This window comes from Muntiacus reevesi, chromosome 2 (genome assembly GCF_963930625.1).
Source record: "Muntiacus reevesi chromosome 2, mMunRee1.1, whole genome shotgun sequence".
Classification (NCBI taxonomy): Eukaryota; Metazoa; Chordata; class Mammalia; order Artiodactyla; family Cervidae; genus Muntiacus; species Muntiacus reevesi.
The window spans coordinates 89,023,490-89,051,306 of NC_089250.1; the positions used below are offsets into that span (position 1 = coordinate 89,023,490).

The window sequence follows — 27,817 nt, forward strand, 5'->3', positions numbered from 1 at the left end:
AAAAGCACGTTTCACATGCATCTTCCAGTGCTAAGACGTCCTTTAGGGCAGCCATGTCCAAAGATCCTCAGATTTCTCCAAAGAGGTCTTTTGTTTATATATCAAAAACAATTGAGTGTTTTACTGCCAATTGTGATTCCAAGCAATCATTTTATTAGCTGGGTCAAACAACGATCTTCAGTTCATCTGATCCCCTTTGCTTCCAAAAGAAGTAACAGTACTTCCTTTGAAATAGTTACTCATTTGCTAAATTATTTTTTCATTATCAACAGTGACTCCGCAGGCCCTGTGGCCACAGTCTTGGGAACTTTCCTGCATTCCCAAAGCCAAAAGCGAGGGCACAGTTGTTGAGGAGCGAAAAGGAAAGCCCCGCCCACGCGCAACAGCCTCAAAGGGTGTGAAGCTTGCGCAGGCGCACTTCCTGTGGTGCCGCCCAGGGCCAAGTTAACCCGCGCTAAGCCTGCAGTAGGAGTCAGGTGTCCACACCTCTCCTGGGCTCCCACTCCTCCGCTTCCCATTCCACTCCTTTTCGTGGAAGAAACCCGGGGGGAAGAACCCCGGCCCCCATATTCGCATCAGACCAGTGCACACAATGGTCAAACTGCAGCGTCTTGGGGTCTCACTTCTTTCATCTGTGACACCATGACGGTCACAATCCCGCTTCCAGCTCTTTAGTTCTAGGAGATGAAAGCATTTCCAAGGAGGCAAGAGCAAGTCCCCCAAACTCCCATTTCCTTTGTCAGTTACAGCTGCATGTCTTAAAGCTGAACCAAACAAGGGCTCTTAAGCTCATGTGGCATTTGTGTATGTGTCTGGATGTATTTAGAGTGTTTGCATGCCATCAAGCACCACCAAAACTAATGGATTGGGCACCACACATTCCAAGTAAAGAGAAAGAACAGAAATCCAGGAGAGTTTCCTGGACATGAATGCAAATAGAACCACAGATAGAATCAGTCTGTCCTGTCTCATCTAGGATTCAGAGGCAGGCAGAACTACTCTGGGGGCTCTGAAATATGCTCAATGTCCCACTCCTAGGTGTCCTTCTTTCCTTCTGAAAGAGTGTTGTACAAGTTGAAGGAGAAAGAGAAAAATCACCGCTAAAACATCCACCTAACCTAGATGGTTTTCAGTTAAAGCACTATCTACGTGGAGGAATGATTCCATCCCCTCAACATGTTTTTTCAAAACACAACTGCTAATTAGGATCCAAAGTGACTGTGAAATTATACTACAGACTCAGACACACACTCCTAGAAATCCCGGCTTGAGTGGCAGTGAAGTCACACCTCCCGTCCTCGCCTCAGATGCCAGGCGTGAGTCACCTCTGTGACGCCGGCTCTTCCAATTAACGCTGCAGACTCTTCTCAGATGCTTGCCGTGTGCTGCCTGATGGGCTGGTGCTGTTACTCGGCGTGATTTAGTGAGCCTGTCAGGAGGATGAGGAGACACGGCCTGTCTTCTTCCCTTCCTCCGCTCTGTCAATCCAGTGTCTTCTTCATAAAAACAAGAGACTACAAGTCAGCTGTCCACGGCCTTGATATGAAACCAGGATGCCCAGAGGATCTGCTGGGAAGGTCAGCCCCACTGCTTGTGACTGCCACCCACCCCTGATGCTACAGCCCCAGGGCTTTCTCACACTCATGGCTTATGCAGAGTTCCGTGTCTCCCGCATCTGGAGTGTCCAAGGCTTGAATCTTCTGGACATGGACATCGATGTGGGTTCAAATTAATCATGTTCACGCTGCAGCCTACACACAGGAGGCTCTGGCAGAGTCCTTAATGGAATCAAACAAAAATACTACGCTCGCTGGGAAATTCTTTCCTGTTGTTGACGGCAAGCTGTTTCTTTCAACTGCACTCAGCTTTGTCTCTTTGATCAAGAATGGAAACACAAACCAGTCGGAGCTTGGCTGGAGGATTTCAGCAGCCTCTTTGAATCGAGATAAGTTCTCATTTGAAACAAGGGCTTCGGTTTGTGTAAGAAGCCTCAGCAGTGCCTTGTAAACCTGTCTTTCTATCTCAGGGCACCCAGATCCACTAAGCGCCACTCTGAATTCAAAGATACCTTCTGTGTATTTACTGTCCATCAGTGACACAGAACAAAGCCAGAGATGCAGAGGAAAGTCTGCATCGAAATCCACGTTGTGGTGTAAATTTTACTGGTGGAGGGTGACTTCAGTACCTAAACCAGTGCTTCCCAATTCTGGTTTGACAAGTTCCCTCTACGTTTCCACTTACTTTATCAAGGACCAGCAAAATTCTCAATAAACATATCTTCACTAAACACCTCTTATTAAAGTTTAACATTTTTATAGCAATTGTGTGTTCCACAGAATAAACCTGTCCAGCTACTTACAGGCATGGCTGCCTCCTGATTGGCCATGAAGGACCATGGGCTGGTGGCTGGATGCTTTGCCCTTCGTCAGAAACGATCTTGGACAGTCATGCAATTTCTAAGCCTCAGTCTTCTCAACTATCATGTAGAAATAATAATCCCTATCTGTCTATAGAAATTTTCTCAGAATGAAATGACTTTTCATATAAGTCATTGTAGGGTTACCGATCAGCTCTTGCAAGGATTTATTACAAAATGATTGAATCAATCTATCTTGAAACCTCATATAAAAATGCGATGTGGTTTGATCTTGTGACACTGACACCGAAAATGTTTTTCTACCTGAAACCAAGCACTTTACCATGTATAAGAACTATGTTCAACACATCTCCTGAGTATAACCCATTTAACTCAAATAAAAACCTTAGTGAGCGCATGCTCAGTCACTTCAGGTGTGTCCAACTCTTTGTGACCCTATGGACTGAAGCCTGCCAGGCTCCTCTGTCCATGGGATTCTCCAGAGAAAGAATACTGGAGTGGGTTATCACGCCCTCCCCTCCAGAGGATCTTCCTGACTCACGGATCAAATCCACATCTCTTACGTCTCCTGTGTTGGCAGGCAGGTTCTTTACCACTAGTGGCACCTGGGAATCTTACAGGTACATGCTGTTATCTGACTTTAGAGATGCTCATAGAGGCATTATGCACTATCCATGATCCCATTGCTCCTGAATCTGGCTTGGGAACACTAAAAGCATCCTATTTATACACAGCTCTGTCCCCTCTCAGCCTCCTTCCCACTACCCAAATCTATTAAGGAGAAAACCCAATTCCCTAGAATCAAACTAACGTTTTGGAAAATTTCTAAACAAGAGGCTAACACAGACCTCAAATGCAGCTGTCAGAACTGTTCCCTGAGCCCACCAGAAGCTGGGGGGTTTTCCCAGCAAGGAACAAGCCCACCTGCTGGCCAGGAGCCGCTCCGTGCGCACTGGCCCTCGGCAGGACCCTGCTCCCAGATGCCCAGCCGCAGACGGTCACTTGTCCATCTGCTGGAGGCCACACTCCCCTAACAACTGCTCAAATCCGTGGGATCCGTGAACATGAAACAAACAAAAGTGAAAGACAAAAATACCGCTACTGATTTGGCCAGCTTTTTAATGAGAGCTTAAATAACAGTTTATTAGGGGTAGGGAGTTATAAAAAACAGAATGTCTGCTTTTAAAAATGTACCTTGAGCAATTGGAAATAATCACTGATTAAGTTGAAAATTTTTTTCCTGCTAAATTTAATAAGCAAGGTGAAAGATTTCAGGTTATAAGAAGAAACACAACACTGAATCCATCATTAGACTGTGGATCTGAATACTTGTGATTATGATTAATGCTTGACCATTCAAATCTCTTTAAACACACACACACATTCCAGATAAAGTCTGGCAAGAGCTAGAATTCTGAAAAGACAGCAATGAGAAACAAAGTTCAAAATAGCTACATTTCTCACAAATACATCTAATAAAAGTCATACTACTGAACAGAAAAGATAAAAAAGAAGTACTTTCATCTAGAGAAGTTTCAACTTATGATTAAATACCTAAAAAAAAAAAATACAGGATGGAGCTGTATATGCCTTCATCCATCTTGCACTCACTCATCTGCCCTCAGAAGTGCTAACCAAGGACAAACCATACACTGATTAATATGAAATTCAGTGCTTCACATGGACAAACTCCTGAGCCAGTAGTTTTTTGTGCCATCTTGCTCACTGGCAACTAGTTTTGATAAAGGAATTTGCAGGTGTGACAGGAAATGCACTGAATCTTGTATGAGAAAAAATTGGAAGGGAGCAATATGAAGCCCCACTAGTGTGATACTCTCCTGCCCATTACATGGCAGAATTGCATGGAAGAGGAAGCTGAAGATGGATGTAGGTTTCTAGGTATTTTAGAAAGCCCCTGGAAAACTGAGGCAGTCAGACTCACAACCATCTGAGCCCCACAAACCCAGGTGCACAGCCCCAAAACTACATTTTTCTTTGGCCTGATTTTGTGCATGTCTGAATTTCTTTGGGTAGTTTTTAGCGTCAGGTTTAGTCATCAAAAATGCCAACTTACCAAAACCTAGAAAGAAAACATCACATACTGAATAATCTCAGAGATCATAGGTGTGTTGAACTCTAAATACCAGGAGTATCTATTTGTTTCCATCTGCTGAGGCATAGGAAAACTGTGCAAATTTTTAAGACTTTCTTTTACAAAGTAGCCTAACAGGTGCTTCGTCTGCGGATTAAAAGGATATGAATGAGATCTTCATCATGACTGTGGATTGCCATGTGCAGTTGATCTTCTAAGTACAATAGTTTCTTGCCTATAGTTTCACATTTTTCTCCAAGTTCTGCCGAAAAGATGTAGGATTCCTGGCCAGGGAAAAAGAAAAAAATATCATTAGTAAACTACAGATATTTTCAGGGCTATGAACACATCTGTGATTTATCCAATGGTCCACAAAGGGAAGACTCCCCAACAGAGCTCTGCTACCTTCTGAATCCCATTGGAATCATGCCAGAAACTTTGTCTTCCCTGGAGGTCATTCTTGAGAATGGCAATTTCAGGTTATTACTGAATGATAAGCTGTATGCACGTAACTCCGCAGTTTATCTCCTGCATCCAGTCATTTCCAAGACTTGCATCCAGTATATCAACTCCTAAACTGGATTTATCAAAGAGGAAGCCTGGGTCTTTGAACTGCATTCATGGGCAAACTCACACTGGAATAGCAATGCTAACCAAAGAGAGGCTGACCTGTAAGAACAGAGAGTGCCCTTTAGGGGCACAGGACTCTAATAGGGCACTGAACATGTGTTTGTACCCTGGTCACAGTCCCTGAAAGCTAGAATACTAAGGAGACTTTTTTATGATTTTTTTAAAATTTTATTTATTTTTTAATTGAAGGATAATTGTTTTACAGAATTTTGTTGTTTTCTGTCAAACCTCAACATGATTCAGCCATAGGTACACCCATGTCCCCTCCGTCGTAAACCTCACTCCCATCTCCCTCTCCACCCCACCCCAGCCCCTGTTTGGGTTTCCTGAGCCATACAGCAAATTCCTATTGGCTATCTATTTTACATATGGTGATGTAAGTTTCCATGTTACTCTCTCCATACATCTCAGCCTCTCCTCCCCTCTCCCCATGTCCGTAAGTCTGTTCTCTATGTCTGTTTCTCCATTGCTGCACTGCAAATAAAGTCTTCAGTACCATTTTTCTAGATTCCGTATATGCATGAGTATACGATATTTATCTTTCTTTTTCTTACTTACTTCACTCTGTATAATAGGTTCTAGGTTCATCCACCTCATTAGAACTGATTCAAATGCATTCCTTTTTATGGCTGAGTAATATTCCATTGTGTATATGTACCACAACTTCTTTATCCATTCATCTGTCAATGGACATCTAGGTTGCTTTCATGTTCTAGCTATTGTCAATGAACAATGCAGTGAACAATGGGATACATGTGTCTTTTCCAATTTTGGTTTCCTCAGGGTATATGCCTAGGGGTGGGATTGCTGGGTCAAATGGTGGTTTTATTCCTAGTGTTTTAAGGAATCTCCATACCTTCTTCCATAGTGACTATCAATTTACATTCCCACCAACAGTGCAAGAGCGTTCCCAAGGAGACTTTAGATGCCAGGAGACCTGTATTGTATGTATGGCTGCTCTCACCACCAGTGTAAGTAGTCATTTTCCCTCTCTCACACCAGGGCATAAGTCCCATAAAAGAAGGGACAATGCATGCCAAGCCCCCTAAGAGCTCAGACAATGATGGCTTGCTCGCTGTAGGTTCAGAGCTCCTGGCACAATGTCAAATGCATGGTAGGCACACGGCATTCATTGTTTCAAATGAACAGCCAAGTCTGGGAGCTCCTGCCTCCTGAAATGTTTCCTCTTCATACTTGTATCCAACACATGAACCAGAAAAGAGCCCTCTTTATGCCACTTTTCTGTACAAAACCACCATGTGGAGAATAATATGAAGGTTACTTAAAAAATGAAAACCAGAGCTACTGTATGAACCAGCAATCATACTCCTGGACGCATAACCAAAGAGAACTATAATTCAAAAAGAGGCATGCACCCCAGTGTTCAGAGCAGCACCATTCACAATATCCAAGACAGGGAAGCAACCTAAATGCCCATCAACAGGTGAGTGGATAAACAAAATGTGGTACATATACACACAATGGAATATTACTCAGCCATAAAAAGAACAAAATAATGCCATTTGCAGTATGAATGGACCTAGAATCTCTACCATACTAAGTAAGTCAGACAGAGAAAGATAAATGTCATGTGATATTGTTTATATGTGGAATCTAAGAAAATGATACAAATGAACTTATCATAGAACAGAGTCAGACTCACAGACATAGAAAGCAGACGTGTGGCTACCAAGGGGGAAGGGGGAGGAGGGATAAGTTAGGAGGCTGAGATTAACGTATACACACTACTATATATAAAAGATATAAATAAGGACCTGCTGTGTAGCACAGGGAATTATATTCAATATCTTGTAATAACCTGCATCATATAAAAACAATGTACCTCTCAACTTACACAGTGTTATATGTCAATTATATCTTAATAAAAATATAATAAGTAAATAAACAAGCAGCAAAAAGTGAACTCAGAATTTAAAAGTAACCAAAAGTAAAACTAGTATTTTTCCAACTAATGGTGAAAGTCTTAGAAGGTAGATAAAAATAATTTTGCATAGGGAAAAGAACTGATATATATATTCAGATTAAATTGCAGAGTTACTAAAAAAGGCTATAATTAATGGCTAGAAAAAAAACAACAAAATGCCCAGGTGTAGCAATATTTAAAAAGTCCTTAGAGTTCACAAGTTGTATAATACTATAATTAGAGTCCAAGAATAACCATTTAATCAAGATATATAATTTAACATTCACTATATCAACTCCAGAATTCCCTAAAGTTTATATCCCAAATGGTCAACTACATTAGAAGAAAACAGTGCAGATGAAGTACCCGTAACTACAGTAAATACTAAAGACATCTAATATATTATAAATTAATATATGTACAAAAAATTCAGTGACAACATACAATTTTGCAGACAAATGGACACGATTATACAAGAAAGCATGTGAAGCATGCATGAAGGTTTGTTCATAATTGACCATAGTAGTGATGAGGAGAAAACAGTAAATATGTAAAAATCACATATACATGTGTATTTTACTGCTCTAAAAGTAGTAACATTATCAATCAAAGATGTAGAATTACGGAGTAGACAAACTACATGGAAGTTAAGACAACGGGCAATGAGTAATGGCATAGTCATGCATGAACTAAACGAAACACCAAGAAAAAGAACATCTGGAGAAAAATGATTGACAGCAGTGAAACCACAAGCCATACACGAAGGAGAAAAATACAGTGTTAGCGGGAAAATATATGCGACAGAGATTACACTTTAAAGAGACACAAAAGCATAGAATCAGAACATGAAGCTAAGGAATTTAAAACACTCTTTGATGGAATCAAATGATTCAATTTTCATCTTAGGGCTAAAACAAATAGAAATCAAAGCTGAATTAAGTCCATTTAAAATATGGCTTTACATATTCCCCCACATACATAATTCCTGCCTGTTTTTATTTTAAAATTATGTGCAGATTGATAGTGATTGTGTGAATTTGGAAAAGTGATTTAAGACCATATAGAAAAACGTTGGGCTTTCCTGATAATGCTAGTGGTAAAGAACCTGCCTGCCGATGCAGGAGATGCAGGTTTGATCTCCAGGTCAGGAAGACCCCCTGGAGAAGAAAATGACAACCCACTCCAGTATTCTTGTCTGGAAAATTCCATAGACAGAGGAAGCTGGCAGGCTACAGTCCATGGGGCTGCAACAGAGTCAGACACAACTTAGCGACTAAACAACAACAGCAAACTTTAAATTATTTACAGTCTATGATTCAGTAGTCCCTTTACTGCAATTTTTCAAAAAGAAAATTTATATATTTAAATTTAAATAATTTTTATTAAGCATTTTAATAAATATAGAAAATCTCTATCATATGTGTTAAATAAAAATTTATTATTACTTTAGTAATGCAAAAGTAATTGCATTAGGAGTACGAGAAAGAGGAAATAACATGTGTCCAACAATAAAGGGAGTGGTTAAATTAAGTCCTGGTATATTCAATTTGTACTTAGCCATTAAAATCACTTTAATATAAGAATATTTAATAATGAGGAAATACTCAAATAGGCAAAGCATTAAAATATTAACAATTATTTGGAGGGCCAGCATTATAGTACATTTTTATTTTCTCCTCAATGTTTTGATGTATTTTCCACATCTCTGAAATATAATAAAGAAAAAAGTCACTTAGAGCACTAATTCAGGCCATAATGGAAAAGTATGGAAGACATACAACTGAATATTTTTAAAAAAACAATTTTAAAGCTTAAAAGACACAAGAAATAGAAAAGGCATATGGTTACCAAAGGGGAAGGGCAGGGGATAAATTAGGAGTATGCAATTAGCAGGTACAAACTACCCCAGATAAAACAGATAACCGACAAGGACCAACTATATAGTATACGGAACTATTTTGAATATCTAGTAATGACCTATATTGGAAAATGTAATAACTGAATCATTTTGCTATACACCTGAAACTAACACAACTTGTAAATCAACTATACTTCAATAATTTAAAAAAAAAAAGATTAAAAAGCACAAAGAGGCACAGGGAAACGAACTCAGTGAGATCAAGGTTCTCTGATCAGTAACAGAAGAGCTGACTGGCATTCTCTCGTGGGACTGCCTCTTCACGTCACAGACTCTCTGCCACACTCCTGCGCAAATCGCTACTGACAGACCCTGATCCTGTACTGAAAGGACACTGCGTGTGACCTGGGTGTTATTTGAATGGTTTATGGCTTTACCATACTGCTCTCATATGGAACCTTGGGAATGGAAATAGTTTAAGACCTAAACTGAGAAATGACAGCTAACGAGAGGGAAGATTTACATATTTTATCAATCTGATAAAAAATGCTCCATCGTTCAAAGAAATCCCATCTGTCCACAGAGGGCCAGACGGGACCGGAGTCATGAGCATCAGTTGGACAAAGCTGTGAAAGTCCTGCGTGCGGACCACACCCTGGAGGGCTGGGTAGAACCTCCTTGCTGTTCCCACGCTGTGCCTAGGCAGGGTGGAATGTGTGTGACACAGCAGTATGGCCTTCCAGAACCTTACCTGTGCTGCCAGGAGGCAGATTATTATCAATACTTCTCCCCCTTGTACCTGGCTGGTCCTTTAAGGATCCTCTGGTGCAAAGAATACAACAGAACTGACATGCCTGACTTCTGGATCAACATCATAACATCACTTCAACATCATCAGATCACTTGCTCTGGAACCCAGGGTCCATGTCGTGAGGAAGCCCTAGTCACTTGGATTGGCCAGGTGTAAGTGTCTGGCTGAGTGCCCCAGCAAAAGGCCCAGTCAGTAGCCAGGTATGAGTGGGACTGAGCCTTCAGACAGTTTGAGGACCCATCTTCAAGTGATTCATTAAACACCCAGACCATGTGGGGCAAAGATAGTCCTCCCCACAGGACCATGCGTATATGAGAAGTGTAAGAAAGAGATCGCAATGAGTGGTCACTGCTGGTGGTCACTGGTCCCCAGATCCCCGCCTTCTGGTCAAATATGCAGGTGCATAGTCTGAACAGCACATTTGCTCAGGATGTAGCCAATGGGAGCTTGCTTCCCTCTAGCTTTGGAGAAAATGACTCTTTAGTGCAAATGGAACAGCAAGATGCTTCCTCATGAAAGGCAGAAGTGTACTAGACGAATAGATTCCTGTCTCTAGATCTCACGGCCCCCTTGGGGACACACTCACTGCCTAGGATGAAGGACAAAATCTTCTTTACCCTATGTAAATCCCCAGATATTACATCCTCCTAGGAACATGAGTGTGCGTGTGCTCCATTGGCCCAGGGTGGCAGGGTGTTGGTGGGAGGCATCAGGCCTGTTACCACTATATCTCTCTTGCTTTGAGAACACTTTTCTCAAGTATGTCCTTTTTAAGTCATTGGTTTTTAGGCTCACTATGCAGAGATCCCCTGGCAGGAGAGCAGGGGGCTTTACTGTCAACTTTACCCTGGTCTCTAATTTTATCCATATTATTTGCCTAACCTGTGATGGAATAGGGAGGGACACCAAAAGGGATTTGTGTAGGGTTGACCTAGGGCAGGACTGAGGGGACTGCAAAGTGATGACAGAAAGAAGTCAGAGAAGCAAACAGCACCAGAAGCTGTCTCTTGTCTTCCTTACTGTGGCTGATTCACGTTATGTACGGCAGAAACCAACACAATATTATACAGCGATTATCATCCGATAAAAATATCAAATAAAAAGGTAAAGGAAATAGGAGCCATAGAAGGGCTTTTGTTTGCTTGTTAGTCTTAGCAGAAAGGGAACTTCTTTTCAAAGCAGTTGTGTTTCAACAGATCTTTGGCAATGCTGGCATTTCTCTTTAAGCCAAAATAAGTGCTCTCTTTAAGCAGAGCACTGCTCCTGAGGCCCCAGCCTGGGATGTAACTTCAAGAAAGTGGAGTCCCTCATTTTCACTCTCGCCTGATTTCCAGGACATCACGCACAACTGTGTACAAAGGGCCACCTCAGTCAGGGCTGCTAAGAATGTCACAGGTGCTTCCCCAAGCATCTTCATGCCTAAGCAGAGAATTGGAGCTGGCGGGGTTAGGAACTTAAGTCTTATCTAATTCAGTTCCTCCTTATACACACATCAAAAGCATTTCTAAGAGTCCTGTGGCTTACCGAAGGTCACACAAAGAGAAAGTGGTGGGTTGGGGTCCAAGACAGAGGTCTCCCCACATCTAGCCAGCTCTTTCCTCTGAATCTGAACTTAATCATGCTGCAAGGAGGTAGGGTGAGGGATTTGTGCAGGGCTGACCCATGGCAGGATGGAGGGGGCTACAAAATGATGACAGAAAGAAATCAGAGAAGCAAACAGCACCAGAAGCTGTCTCTTCTCTTCCTTCCTCCCTCAAAACTCAGCAAAGTCTGTTCTGTTTCCCAGAGGGCTCAGCCTCACCCAAAGAGGTATCTCCTCCATGACTTGCATACATGTCACCTAGATGTTGGTGATGATGGTAACCAGGACAACCTGGGATGCAGTGGTGAGCGAGGGACCTTTGGTCTCCAAGTTCACAAAACACAAGGCTGGAGGCAGAGGACAGCAGGTGAGTCACATGGGAAAGATGGCCAGTTTTCCTTTCTGAATAAGAACGTGTATCTGTGTGTTTAGTTGCTCAGTCATGTCCGATTCTTTGTGACCCCATGGACTATAGCGGGCCAGGCTCCTCTGTCCATAGAATTTTCCAGGCATGAATACTGGAGTGGGTTTCCATTTCCTACTCCAAGTGACTTCCTGATCCAGGGATGGAAGCTGCATTCTTTACCACTACCCCCCTGGGATTTGAGAGCCTTAGTTGCCCATCTCTCCCATCTACTTGGTAGATTCCCAATGAACATTCTCTGAACCACATCCAGTAGCTCTTCATGCACTGGGCTCCTCTCCACATGAAATTGGTAACATTTGCTCCCACTTAGTTATTAAATTAAATGTGGCCCAAAAAATCTTACATGACTACATGACTGATATTTGAAAATTAAAATATCTCCCACTACAAAATCATTGGTATTCCTGGCTGAAATGGAGTTCTGTAGGATTTGCAATTCTGAACAGATAAAGTACAGGTTGTTTGGCATTTCAAAGTGGCTTTGAAAACTCTCCAGTAATTGTCCCATCAGGCAGTCTTTTCAGCCATTCAAATTATTATTTTTTTCTTTCTACACATTTATTCCATCATTTAGCCCTAGAAGTAACTATTTTCACCACAGGCCAGAATGAAAAAAAGCTATAGCAGGAATAGGGCCTCTTACTGACCTTTTCCCTTCCCTGCCTGGCTGATGCCCCCTCTTCTCTTAGAAGCCCTGCAGACCCTACTTCCTCCAGACATGCTCCTGAATCCTTGAATCTCTTACCACCTCAATTCCAGACTAGGGTGTTCCTCCCGCACCACACACAGAACTTCTCTCACATGTATGCACCTGCCTATCTCTCCAACTAGACGGGGGTAGAATGGGGTCCTGCCATCCCTGGAGTTCCAGTGCAACTTGCCCAGTTGCCCAAAGATGCTCCAGACACATTTGTTGAAGCAAGGAATGAAGACTTCTTTTTTGCCAGGTCTTAAGGAAGTGATGCAGTTTCTCAGCCTGCCCTGGCCAAGGCCGCCTCTCACCAAGTGTGCAGAGCCAGGCAGAGACCTGTGAGATGTCTCTAGACTCAGTCCCCTCCCTGGATGCAGCCAAGAACAGCTTGCCTGGGATGCTCTCCTGCCTCTAGGGCAGCTGGCGGGTCTTTGTGTGTCTGTCCCCACCCTTCCACACACACTTGCCTTTTATCAGCCTCGAGAAGAGCCCTAAATCTTCCCTCCTGTCCTTCTACACATGTCTGATTCAGTAGCCCTAACTCGGCCAGGCAATATTTCAAAGAGAATTTGCGTAACTCACCTCATGATCAAAACCCGTAGACTTGAGTGTTCAGGCAGAAATTTTCAGCTGTGTTGAATTAGGGCTGATGTCAAATTTCTGTCCTACTCACTAAACTGGGGAAGCGTGATTTAAAACAGAAAAAAGGATTTCCTTTGTTGGGCAGGATTTTCTCATTAAAATCAGCTTCTAAAAACATTTATCTAGAAAGGTTTATATTTGGATCCAAAAATGCATTCAGTTGCTAGCCTGAGCAGATGCCTGCACCCCACACACTGCTGAAAACCACACTCACAGACTCCGTGGTCAGGCTCTCCAAGGACTTTATTACTTAGTGATTTTTCCATAAAGAAGACTATGTCCTTGCCTATGAAATTTGGAAGATATAAACATTTAAAGTTTTAAAACTAGAGCTCATGTTGAAAGGGAAGGGGGGACTTGCCTGGCAGGCTAGTAAGACTTTGCCTTCCAATGCAGTGGGTGCAGGTTAGATCCCTTTTTGGGAGGCTAAGATCCCACATGCCTCATAGCCAAAAAACAAAACATAAAACAGAAACAATATCATAACAAATTCAATGAAGACTTTAAAAATGGTCCTCATAAAAAGTTCTAAAAAAAAGGGTAATGATTATATTATATTATAACAATAATTGCTTTGATAAGAACAAGTATCTGGTAACATCTCATCTGGTTACATCTAGAGTGATGAGAGAATCATAGGTATCATACACACACATACACACACACATTATTTCCTGAATAAAAATGTATTTGGAATAGAAACTGTTTAGGTTACGTTGCTAGTTAGGTAACTACTCCTGTAGCTGCCAACTTGACTTATGAAAGGCTGCCACACCTAACAGAGCATACGCTTTCAGAAATGTTATTCATCAGTGGTGACCTGCTGCAGGTTTGAGCAGACTGGCTCCACCTTGGGTTAAGTCACTGGATAAAGAACATTGAAATAGCTAATGTTTTAAAATGCTGACAAAAGTAGTTCTAAAGGGCAAGGCAGTATGATGTCTGAAATGATAACGAGTAGCAGGATAAGAAAAACCTGATAACTGAGGTAAGAAGTCTTGCTGTGATTTAAAAATTAAGCTGAGGAAATCAACAAGTACCTTTCAGGAGTATGTTCCATGTGAGAAATGCATTGTGCTGGGCAATGTGCTTAAGGAACTCATCAGTATGAATGAATGGATAAAGAAGATGTGAGATATAGATACATATATATATTCCATTATATATGTAACAGAATACTACTCAGCCACAAAAAAGAATGACATAATGCCATTTGCAGAAATATGGATGGAACTAGAGATTATCATATTAAGTGAAGTAAGCCAAAGACAAATATCTCATAATATCACTAATATATGGAGTCTAAAGATGCAAATGAACTTATTTACAAAATAGACTCACAGACATAGAGAACAGACTTATGGTTACAAAAGGAGAAAGGGAAAGGAGGAATAAATGAGGAGTTTGGGATTAACAGGGCTTCCCTTGTGGCTCAGATGGTAAAGAATCTGCCTGCAGTGCGGGAGACCTGGGTTCAGTCCCCTGGGTTGGGAAGACCCCCTGGAGAAGGGAAAGGCTACCCACTCCAGTATTCTGGCCTGGAGAATTCCGTGGACTGTGTAGACCATGGGGTCGCAAACAGTCAGACACGACTGAGCAACTTTCACTTTCACTTTGGGATTAACACATATACACTACTGTACATAAGATGGATAATAAGGACCTAATGTATAGCACAGGGAACCATATTCAATATCTTGTAATAATTTATAATGGAAAAGAATCTGAAAAAACATATGTCCATAATGGAATTGCTTTTTAAAATTGGCATATAATTGCTTCACAATGCTGTGTTAGCTTCTGCTGTATAAAAACACGCATTATCCACATGTGTACGTGTATCCCCTCCCTCTCGAGCCTCCTTCCCACGCACCCCCATCCCGCCCCTTTAGGTCATCACAGAGCACTGAGCTGAGCCCCCCGTGCCATTCACCATCTTCCCACTAGCCATCTGTTTCACACACAGTAGTGTTACCTATTAACTGAAACATTTTAAATCAACTATACTTCAATTTAAAAAGAAAAAATTAGTCCTCGATATTTCGCGCAGGCAGTGGCCAGGACCTGTGCTAGCAGGGTAGCTCTCTGACTTGGACAGCCCCCTCTCTGCCCTACCAGCCTACTCTGAGCCCTCCTTTCCTTGGCCATGGAATAAGGCAGCAGCAATAGCGGCCTATCCATAAAAACATCTACTTCCTGCAGTGAAAGTCACAGGCTACGTCACAAAGAAAGGACAGGTGACAGAGCAACCTGCATTTATGGATTGCTGAGCCACAGCAGTGCTTATGTTTCAAAATCAATTAAAAATCCTACACTGCGCACATGCATCCTTATAAACCAAAAATGGATCTTGAGTCTCACGACGTTTGCTCTGTTCTTAAGTTTCATTCCCTCTCCTATAGCTTAAGGTAAACCAGATGTGATTACCACCATCCATGAGCTTAGCTGATGCATTAAAGCATTTCCTTAGTTCGGCATTAAAATCACAGCCTTAAATATGTTCCTTTGGGCTGTTTTCCAAAATACATGCTTGGCAAATACGTTCCAGAAATGCTATATGGTTTTCCTTTTTCTACTGTCCACGTAAAGAATATTTACTTCAAACTCCTGTCCAATACCACAAAGGATATCTTTCACAATCTATTTGAAATAGACTTTGTAAGTATTCATGTTTTCACATAAATGCTGAGTTCTGCAGTCATTATGTAATGCCAACAAGCAGAGAGGCACATGGTATGGCAGTAATGGTACATCGTTACTTCTCCATAAGATACATGTATTCATCCAAATATTCGGATTATATGGTTACACCCTGAGTAAGTGGGTATTTCTTTTAAAAGCATCCAGATGTTGGTGGTGGTAAGAAAAGCATATTTAGATGTCTTTAGGTCAGAACAGGCTGAACTGTCAATGAATTGTCTTCAAGTATCTGCACGCTGGGTTGGGGGAATATCCCCTGGAGAAGGAAATGGCAACCCACTCCAGTGTTCTTGCCTGGAGAGTCCCACGGACAGAGGAGCCTGGTGGGCTATAGTTCATGGGATCACAAAAGAACCAGACACAACTTAGTTACTAAAACAATGAAATGACAAATTTGCATGCTTATTTCAAAGAAGACACTAAGAAATGAGTTCTAAATAGAACCATTAATAGAACAAAAGATATGGCTGAAAGAAGAAATGGCCTGGTAATTCATGTATGTTCATTGGCCTGTGGTTTCTAGTTCACATGAAAGGCAAGCTCTCCTTTATTTCCTATTCTCACGTGAGAGAATCTGATCTGCTTCCTTTGACACACCAATGTTGCATAAGGCCAAATTGTATTGGAAACTTTGGAGGAAAAATCTATTTGCAAATGAGATTGATAACATCAGTGAATACCTAAACAATCTCTGTTTAACACAAGACTTCAGATTCTGGTGATAGCAGCATAAACCCTAAGGTCCCGTGCATGAAAAAATGAAGACAGGACACCTTTGGGGGGGTCGCCTTTCAGGGGATACGTCCTGCGTGTGAGTCCATGTGCATGCACGCTTGGTCATGTCTGACTCTTTGGGACCGCATGGACTGTAACCTTCCAGGCTCCTCTGTCCACAGGATTTCCCAGGTAAGAATACTGGAGTGGGTTGCCATTTCCTACTCCAGGGGATCTTCCCAACCGGGGAATCAAACCTGCGTCTCCTGCATTGGCAGGTGGAATCTTTACCAACTGCATCACCTGGGAAGCCCGGCCAGCCACCTGTTGTTAAGAAGTACTGAACTACAAGGAGCTCAGACTCAAATGCCAGCTTCCATTTGTGTTCACCTTAAAGTTGTTTTGAATTTCTAAATGTTTTCCTGTGAGTTATGCAACCATGAGACGACTAGAATCACTGCTTCGAACAGAGTGTTAGTACCCTTTCCAGAGATGTAAAAGCCTGGATTCAAAATCTCTCAGTTTCGCAAAGGAAACTACTACAAGTTTAACCGTCCTCACCACCCAGCCTGTGACCGGCCTCTCTCAACCCCTCAAGTACTCATCCGTCAGCAACAAGGAATTTCCAAGGTGAAGGAGGCTCCGAAGGCCCCGAGGTAGTTCTCCTCAGAAGCACAGAGCTATTTTTAATTAGTAGAAGAGGCGCCACAGTTAGGCCCTGGAGCAAAGAGAGCGGTTCCGTAATTTTCCAAAAGCAGGGAGAGCAGGCAGATCAGAGGCATCCACTTCCTCTCCTTGGGCAGGAGGCTGGCAGGCTGATAACATCAATTAACTGAGAGAGGCGGCAGGAACCAGTTAAATGGTGGCCTAGAAGCCCCCTCCTCCCACCTGACAGGTGCCGGGGCTCTGCGCCCTCCCCTGAAGCCAGGGGCCAAGGCCAGGGCCAGGGTCGTGCTGGTTAGCCTGCCAACTTCCCATCCATCCTACTGACAGAGTTTTTTCTAAATCTCGGTACCAGTTGTACTTAAAATTCTAATTACATAATTTAAATAAATACTACGTAAAGCAATGAAATATTAGTGGCAAAGAAGAGGAGTTCCTGTCTCCATCTAAACCATGTTGAAAACCTTGAGAAAACTCAATAATATTTAAGCAGGGAGGGACTGAGGACTGTTTTTTAAGTGCTCTAGAAATTTCCAGCCCTCTTTAAAGAAACACAAACTGGAAATTTGTTGATGATGCATAATTGGTGAGGCTTCTGCAAGAAGAGCCATGGGAAAAGCCAGTCAGGAAAACCTGTTCAAACATGTGCAAAGCCTTGGTCTTATAAGTAGTAAATAATTATTAGATAAACTTAAAAAAAAATATTTAAATGCACTTATATCATTTTTTACAATTATCTGGCTTTTAAATTAATCAGTCAATTACCAATCCCCATGGCAACCTAATTGCTTCTACTGCTCTCCTCTTGGGGTAAGGAGGTTGGGTTTGCAACACAAAATGCTAAATTGTAGAAAGGGTGGAATTTCTCTTCATGCCCAAGTTTTCTGCTTTCTCCTCAAAGGCCTTAAACAGAAAGAGAAAAAGCAGCTAATGATTAAGTGAGCATTCCACCCTGGGTTGTCTCACAAATTTCAAGTTAGACGAGCTACCAAGAGGACATGTCCATTAACAAGTGAATGGATAAAGAAGTTGTACAAATATATAATGGACTGTTACATAAAAAAGAATGCATTTGAGTCTGTTCCAGTGAGGTGGATGCTAGAGCCTGTTATACAAAGTAAGTCAAAAGAGAAAGACAAACATTGCATATTAATGCATATGTATGAGATCTAGAAAGATGGTACTGCTGAACCTATCTGCAGGAATAGGGACACAGACATAGAGCACACACTTGACCCAGTGGAGGCAGGAGAGGGTGGGATGAGCTAGGGGCAGCACTGAAACATATACATTACCATCTGTAAAGCGGGAAGCCAGTGGAAAGTTGCTGCATAACGGGGAGCTCAACCCAGTGCTCTGGGACAACTTAGAGGGGTGGGATGGGGTGGGGGGTGGGAGGGAGGTTCAAAGAGGGAGGAGACATATGTATACTTACGGCTGATTCATGGTGATGTACGGCAGAAACCATACAATGCTTTACAACATTGTAAAGCAATTAACCTCCAATTAAAAATACAAATGAAAAAAAAAAAAAAAGAGGGCATGTAGTTCAGGCCCTGCTCTTTTTACCCTGCTTCACTGGTGAGGCTGCTGCCCTGCTAAGAGCTCAGGGGAGCCAGGAAGTGATGGGGAAGAGAGAAAAGCAAAACTGCATCTTCCAGGACTGGAGAATAAGCCCTTCAACCACTACAGATGTTTCTAGAATCATAAATCAGTTTAAGATGGTGAGGACACACTTCTTCACCACATATTAGTTTTTTCAGCTTTCCTGTCATGTGAAATGGAATCAAATGAAACTGGGAGACATTGGCATTTTTGGAGACCTATATAATAACTAAAGGGCTTCCTTGGTGGGTTAAATGGTAAAGAATCCACTGCAATGCAAGGGACCTGGGTTCAATCCATGGGTTGAGAAGATCCTCTGGAGAAGGGCATGGCAACCCACTCCAGTTTTCTTGCCTGGGAAATCGAATGGACAGAGGAGCCTGGCAGCCTACAGTCCGTGGTGTCACAAAGAGTCGGCTACAACTTGGGAGATGAAACCACAACCACAACAATAATAAGGAAAACTGTAAGTTAACTAGACTTCAGTCACAAAGCAGAAACTAAAAACATAAAGTCACCCTGTATCCTAGTGCTAATTCCCTTCACTGCAGACATCTTAACACCCTGGCTACTCAAATCCTGCGTGAGATGCTCAGAGGTGCTGGGCCTTTTTTTAGCCTCTTTGAGCAGCTCCTGGCTGGGAAAGGAAGCAGCCGGAGGCAAAAGGCAGGGAGAGTGATGCTGTCCAGGGGAACTCGGCGGGACTGAAGCCCACTTTGTAGTAAAAACAGAAAGCACCCCAGCAGGACAGGCTGCAGACAGGAAAGAGAGAATTACGCAGGTATAATGGCCAGAACAGCAAGTACAAAAGAGCAACTTCAGAGTGGAGGAAGCCCGCTCACTGATTTCCCCAGCTTCTGTCTGGCCCCCATGCAATTTCTGTAATGTCTATAAAGCAGGGCCAACAGCAGCTGATTGTTTCCAGAGGCTGAGGCAAAGCTTGCAGGAGAGCTGTAATGAAGCTGAAAAAGAAGAGGGCTCTTACCATTGAGGAAGCGCAAGTGAAAATTGGCCCTTCGCCCTGCGGCCAACTTCCTAGGTAACAAAGCCCACAGCAAATTACTATGCCTTAATGGGCCCAGTTCTAAAATGGGAGAAATGGTGTTGAGAAGCCCGGTGGGACCCTAAACACAGCAAAATCTCTAATTAATGACAAAGCGCTTGTGAGAACCAGTGCAACCAAAATGCATGTACCCACGTGGGGCAGATAAGCACAGGGAAGGTTTGAAAACCCATCTCCCTGCGGACCTCCAGAAGAAGTCGGCAATTTTTCATGGAAGATTTAGGTTAGAAAGTAATTGACTGCCTTCAGGGCACCAGGTTTCAAGAGAGAAACCAGTGCGGGGTGGCCAGACCCAGCAGGGAGTTCCAGAGCAAAAGCATCCCAGTGCTGCAGAGCAAACAGACACCACGGCCTCAGGACAAATACACGAGGAGCCAGAATCCAATGAGCCCCTGGAAACCAAGGCAGGAAAACAAAAGCACCTTCCTCCCAATGCGATCCTTGGTTATTGTTCACACTTTCAGTAGCTCAGAATCCTTCACCCCAATACAAACAAGACTGTCCCTTTACTAAATCTTTCTTTACTTGAATATCTTCCACTGATTGATTGCTCTCTTTTCTGTTTCTTAATAAAAGAAGCAGGGTATACTATTTTAAAAAGGTCTTAGAGATTCTTGTGACTGCCATAAAGAGCGATGAACACACACAAATTATGAGTTAAGCCTGTACTATGTATGTATCAGGGCTTCCCTCAGATGGTAAAGAATTTGCTTGCAATACAGGAGACACAGGTTCAATCCCTGGGTCAGGAAGATCCCCTGGAGAAGGAAATGGCTCCCCACTCCAGTATTCTTGCCTGGAGAATCCCATGGACAGAGGAGCCTGGTGGGCTAGAGTCCATGGGCTTGCAAAGAGTCAGACACGATTTAGCAACTAAACTGCCACCACCATGTAACGCATGTATCACTCACTTTTAGATGCATTCTTTTATTTAAATCTCCATAATCTTCCTTCATGAGATATTTTTCATTGTCCCCATTTTTTTTTTTTTAAATAGAGGAGAAAACGCAGTCTGTATACAGCCCGGCGGCCTCGGCTCTGCTCATCTGCTGTACTGCCTTCTGATAGCCTTGAGACAAATGCAACCAAATCGAACAGCTAGAGCCTCACTTTTAAAAGAGGGAGAGATTATTTTTAAAATTACAGTCACTTTTGTAACATGACATGCAGTAAAAATTTTGGTGTAAAATTATAACTTTAGACATAGGCACTCAGTTATGTAGAGACTTCCCAGGTGGTGCAAATGGTAAAGAGCCTACCTGCCACTGCAGGAGATGTAAGAGATGCAGTTCGATCCCTATGTTGGGAAGATCCCCTGGAGGAGGGCGTGGAAACCCACTCCAGTATGCTTGCCTGGAGAATCCCATGGACAGAGGAGTCTGGAGGACTACAGCCCATAGCATTGCAGAGAGTCAGACATGATGGATGTGACTTAGCATGTACCCGCGCACACCGTTACACAGCCACCACTACAGTCAAGGTACAGAGTACTTCTCTCACTACCGCCCCACCCCCAAACCTGTCTGTGACAGGTGCCCTGCCCCCCAGCCCCCACCAACCCCTCATCCCCACCCCTCCGCACCAGTACCCAGCAACAACTGATCCGTTTTCCGTTTCTATAATTCTGTCCTTTCCAGAAAGGAAGCTCAGGAGTTCCAAAGATGCCTACCTTCCTTTCTGACTAATCCCCAGAAGGCAATGCAGGGACAGTACATGGAACATGAAGGACACAGAACTGGAGATGACCAGGCAGCATGCCCCTTGCATCAGAATATTTTTCGAAGCTGGCCCACTGAGACAGGCAAGTTTTCAACAATGCACCAGAAGCGAGGCAGCCAGGCTTTTCGGAGGATTCCACCTGCAGGGCCTCAGCTAACAAAGGAGTTGAGATTATCCACAGCTCGGTGTAGAGGCTCATTGTATGAGGCCAGCAGGACTCCAGAGAGTGACAACAGCTTGCTTTCTCATAAGGTTGTTCAATGAAAATATATGATCGAGTATCAATTTTCCAAGCAAGTCCGGAAAGCGTTGACTCTAAGCACAGATCATCAGAGGGTGTGTGCTCTAAAAGTCCAGAGTCCTGCAGGCAGCACGGGGGTGGGGTGCCCACATGGACGTGTTCCCTGGTGAGTAGTGGCAACGACCCCGGGAGGGGGCACATCTGATGCCAACTGTGAGACATGGACGTGGAATGACACACTCCTCCAGACTTGGGTGTGCATGCTTGGTCTCTCGGTCGTGTCCGACTCTTTGTGACCCCATGGACTGCAGCTTGCCGGCTCCTTTGCCCATGGAATTTTCCAGGCAAGAATACTGGAGTGGATTGTCATTTCCTCCTCCTGGGGATCTTCCCCACCCAGGGATCGAACCCACATCTCTTGTGGTCTCCTGCACTGGCAGGCGGATTCTTTACCACTACACCATCTGGGAAGGCCCTCCTCCAGTTTCACCAAGGTTTTATTTTCTTTTACTATTCAAAACACCTGGGAATCTGGCCAGAAAAGTGCTCTGAAGCCTCCTGTCATGGCACTGAAACTGGAAAGAAATTCCTAGAGTCCTTTTGTTGAAAGGATCTTATTAAGGCTAGAAGGGAAAGTGAGCAAGGGGAAGGGAGAGAAAGGAGAGATGAAGCAGGGAGGGGAGGGGTGGGGAACTCAGATCTCTGTGAATCTAGGTCAGCCCTGGGATAAAACAATGAATAAATCTACACTTTAATTTTTAATGCATATATCACAGGCCATATCTTAGGTATTTTAAACGAAAAGAGCAAATTCTAACATTCATTATGATCTTGCTTTGGCAAAAACAGTTAATGGAATATATACATATATTTGTTTGATTCTAATGAATAAATATTGTAGAATATATATTCTAAATATAGAATGAACTATCATAGATGACATATATAATATGTATACAGACAACAGCTACATGTTATATATGACATATAGAGTGCAGGCTATATATATATAGTAATTATATATTAGTTTATATATTCTGACTAGAGCCATGAAATTAGAATAAAAATAGAACTAAATTTGCCAAAAGTTTTTTTTTTCATTCTCCTATATATTAAACAACTTCTATAAAAATTCTGCATTATTTTGAAATCACGTTCAGGAGTTGTTAAAACTTTAAAGAGTTTGGGTGGGTCAGTGGGAAGCCCACCCAGTATTTACTGCTCTCACTTGGAGTGTGGTCCCAAAGCCCCCCTCAGAGTAAGAATCCTTAATCTTATGAGGATGGACAGACCTCTTTCTGTTCACTGCTAGCACAGTGAGGAGAGGGAGTCAGGTGCACCATCCACTCTTCAAAGGTGTGCAAAGGGGTCTTCCTTTCATCTTCAGGGTGGGACCTCAGGGGGGTGGCCAGAGCCACTGTATAAGCACCTCCCCCTAAGTCATCCGTCTGCCTCTCATCTGCAAACAGGCTGCCCCTGGCCTCCTGGAGCTGCAAGCTCTGGATAAGCAACCGACAAGCTTCCAAGTCAGCTTCCCACACTCTTCCAAGCAGCGGACACTTGCAGCTATAAGGCAGAGGAGAAACAAAGGCATGAAGATTAATTCAGTGCTGTTTCATCATATCAAATCAATAGCTTTTCCACCTGGCTAAAAAGTTAGAATGAACAAATCACTTTTACATAATGATGGATTATTTCAACCAGAAGATTCAGAGGGGCCAAATCTGTATACCATCGAGTAACAGTGAAATAAGTATAGTCTTTCTTAGCTACTTGGTCTGTTAGGATATCCAAGATCCTAAATATTTTTCAAGACTCAGTGGTTCAATACAACAACCCTACTCACATTTATTCTCTTGTCTTGCTACCTTTATTTGAGTCCCTAGACTTGCCCAACTCCCCCAGGGCAAGTACTTTTTCATGTGCTACTCCATCTACCTAGATGGTCCCTCCCCACCTTTTCCCCTTACTGACCCACGTTCATCCCGGTAACGTACATGAGTGAAGCAGTGCAAGGGTAATATAAACCATAACAACACATACTCAGCCTCAGTAACAGAATGCAATAAGAGAAAGGTGAACTCTTGCTAGTAGGAGGGACATACCCCTTTACAGGGAGCCCTTTCATCAGCTCAGACCAGCTAAAGCTATGAGGAATGTAGACTCAATGTTCACAAAAAATTTTGATTTTAATGGAAAGCCAAAAGCCAAAAATTTTAAATGAAAACATATTTTTCATCATCCATTCAGCTTCAGACTAAACACTTTCTATGCAACTATCTTTCATTTATTAATCCTTCCTTCTACTGTGTCTAATCTGTTATTCAATTTATTTCTTGTGTTCTAAATTTTGGTTACTTTATCAGCTCTATAATTTCTGTTGACTATTTTTTTTTTTTATATTTCAGTTCTCTTCTGAAATTATCCACCATGTCCTCTATCTTCCTAAATATATGGATCATCATTATTTTAAAGCCTGTAACTAAAAATGATGAATCCAAAAGTAAGTAAGTAAGAAAAAATGAGACAGAGCTATATATTAGAAGAGCTATTGATGAGAATTTTCAGGTAATTGACAAGGGACATCGAACTACACATTCAGACACAATCTCAAAGAAGGGAAAAGCAAACTTAAAAACACACCCAGGTTCATCTTAGTGAAACTGCTGAACAACAAAGACAGATCAAATCTCTTAAAAACAGTTAGAGGGAAAAAAAAAAAAGACATTCACTTCAAGGAAGCAATAATATGGGTGACAGAAATAGTGTATGCCAGGAGGTAATAAAGCAACATCTTAAAAATAGTGGGAAAAAGGTAACATCCTATAAATTATACAATTATTTTAATTTCATTCAAAAATAAAAGTTAAAAAAGGTATCTTGAAATAAATAAAAATGGAAAGAATTCCTTTCAGTATATGCACAATAAAGGAAATTATCCCAGCTGGAAGCAAGGACATGCATTATTGTTGTTATTTAGTCACTAAGTCATGTCCAGCTCTTTTGTGACCCCATGGGACTATAGCCTGCCAGGCTCCTCTACCCATGGGACTTTCCAGGCAAGAATACTGGAGTGGGTTGACATTTTCTTCTCCAGGGGATCTTCCCAATCCAGGGATTCAGCCCACATCTTCTGCATTAGCTGGTGATTCTTTTTTTTTTTTTTAATTTATTTTAATTGGAGGCTAATTATTTTACAATATTGTGGTGGTTTTTGCCATACATTCACATGAATCAGCCATGGGTGTACATCTGTTCCCCATCCTGAACCTCCCTCCCATCTCACTGCCCATCCCATCCCTCAGGGTCATCCCAGTGTACCAGCCCTGAGCACCCTGTCTCATACATCGAACCTGAACTGGCAATCTACTTCACATATGAAATTTCACATGTTTCAGTGCTATTCTCTCAAATCATCCCAGCCTCGCCTTCTCCCACAGAGTCCAAAAGTCTGTTCTTTACAACTGTCTTTCTTTTGTTGTCTCTCACATAGGGTCATCATTAATATACTGTACTCGTGTTTCTCTTTCTGACTTACTTTGCTCTGTATAATAGGCTCTAGTTTCATCGACCTCATTATATGGGATTCAGTAAAAGCAGTGCTAAGGGGAAGCTTCATAGCAGTACAAGCCTACCTCAAGAAACAGGAGAGAAATCAAACAAATAACCTCTACACCTAAAGCAACTAGAAAAATAAGAAATGAAGCATCCCAGGGTTAGTAGAAGGAAAGAAATCATAAAAATTAGGGCAGAAATAAATGCAAAAATCCAAAGGAGACTGTAGCAAAAATCAACACAACTAAAAGCAGGTTCTTTGACAAGATAAATAAAATAGACAAAGTATTAGCCAGACTCAGCAAGAAAGAAAGGGAGAAGAATCAAATCAACAAAATTAGAAATGAAAATGGAGAAATCACAACAGACAACACAGAAATACATAGGATCATAAGAGACTACTATCAGCAATGTACGCCAATACAATGGACAACTTGGAAGAAATGGACAATTCTTAGAAAAGTATAACTTTCCAAAATTGAAGCAGGAAGAAATAGAAAATCTTAACAGACCCATCACAAGCACAGAAATCAATCAGAAATCTTCCAACAAACAAAAGCCCAGGACCAGATGCCTTCACAGCTGTATTCTCCCAAAAATTTAGAGAAGAGCTAACACCTATCCTACTCAAACTCTTTCAGAAAATTGCAGAGGAAGGTAAACTTCCAAACTCATTCTATAAGGCCACCATCACCCTAATACCAAAACCAGATAGATAGCTGGTGATTCTTTATCACTGAGCCACCTAGAAAGCCCAAGGACATGCATAAAGGAATGAAAAACAATGGAAAAGTAAACATGTAGCTAAATTTAAGTGACTGTTGATATAAAAAAACAGCAATAATTTCTTTTGTGATCTAAAGTGTATGAAGACTTAAAATACATGACCAAAGAGGGAATGAGAGGCATTAAAATAGTTTCAGGTCCTTGGGTTTCCAGAAAGTAGTAAAGTGCTCAATGTATTAAATTTTTAAAACTCATGGATTCATACTGAACTCCTTATGGTAATCAAAAAGCAGAGAGATTTAAAGAATGCATAACTAACAAGCCAATATGTGAGTGTTTTAAAATTAAAATATACTTAAGTATTGGTTTAATGAAAGCAACAAGGCCAGGAATGAATGTGATATAGATAGAGAAAACGGCAAAATAGAACTATTCATTCCTAATATATTAGGAATTACATTAAATATAAATAGATAAATACTGTATTTAAAAGTCAAAGATTTTAGACTAGAATAAAAAAAAGCAAAATCCAATTCCATGTTGCTTATAAGACACATACATCGTTAAATATAAGGATACAAACAGACTGCAGACAAAAGAATGGAAATACGTCATGAAGGCATAAGAAATACAGTGTAATGGGTAAAGGACAGCCTGTTCAATATACTCAAGTCAAGTGGATTAATATCACTATAAGAATGGGCTTCCCAGGTGGTGCTAGTGGTAAAGAACCTGCCTGTCAATGCAGGAGATGTTAAGAGACCTGGATTCAATTCCTGAGTTGGGAAGATCCCCTAGGGGAGGGCATGACAACCCACTCCAGTGTTCTTTTTCCTGGAGAATCCCAAGGACAGAGGAGTCTGGCAGGCTACAGTTCATAGTGTCTCAAAGAAGCGGACACAACTGAAGCAACTTAGCACACACTATAGGGAAAAAATTCAAATTCATGATTATTGGCTCACACCAAGCAAACATCAATTTCAGGTGGATTACGGATCAACACGTGAAAAAGAAAACTAGAAAATAATTCAGGCATATCTTGCTTTACTATGCTTCATTTTATTTCACTTCATAGATAGTGCTTTTTTTTTTTTTTTTGCAAATTGAAGGTTTATGGCAACCCTGCATCAAGCAAGTCTATCAGCACCATTATTTTTCCTTTTTATTTTATTTATTTTTTTTTTAAATATTATTTTATTAGTTGGAGGCCAATCACTTTATAACATTTCAGTGGGTTTTGTCATACATTGACATGAATCAGCCATATAGTTACACGTATTCCCCATCCCGATCCCCCCTCCCACCTCCCTCCCCATCCGACTCCTCTGGGTCCTCCCAGTGCACCAGGCAAGAGCACCTGACTCATGCATCCCACCTGGGCTGGTGGTCCGTTTCACCATAGATAGTATACATGCTGTTCTTTCAAAACACCCCACCCTCACGTTCTCCCCCAGAGTTCAAAAGTCTGTTCTGTACTTCTGTGTCTCTTTTTCTGTTTTGCATATAGGGTTATCGCCACCATCTATCTAAATTCCGTATATATGTGTTAGTATACTGTAATGTTCTTTATCTTTCTGACTTACTTCGCTCTGTATAATGGGCTCCAGTTTCATCCATCTCATTAGAACTGATTCAAATGAATTCTTTTTAACGGCTGAGTAATATTCCATGGTGTATATGTACCACAGCTTCCTTATCCATTCATCTGTTGATGGGCATCTGGGTTGCTTCCATGTCCTGGCTATTATAAACAGTGCTGCGATGAACATTGGGGTGCACGTGTCTCTTTCAGATCTG

General features: G+C 41.9%; 1 protein-coding gene across 1 annotated transcript in view; it reads right to left on the reverse strand.

Annotated features, from left to right (window-relative positions):
* The window catches only part of DISC1 (DISC1 scaffold protein), a 388,216-nt gene that overhangs the window by 7,637 nt on the left and 352,762 nt on the right, over nt 1-27,817 (reverse strand). Inside the window, exons 11-12 of the mRNA XM_065919846.1 lie at nt 23,032-23,305; nt 4,635-4,753 (exon numbers count right to left, since the gene is read on the reverse strand). Coding sequence (XP_065775918.1) covers nt 4,635-4,753; nt 23,032-23,305 — 393 coding nt within the window. The remainder of the gene's footprint in view (nt 1-4,634; nt 4,754-23,031; nt 23,306-27,817) is intronic.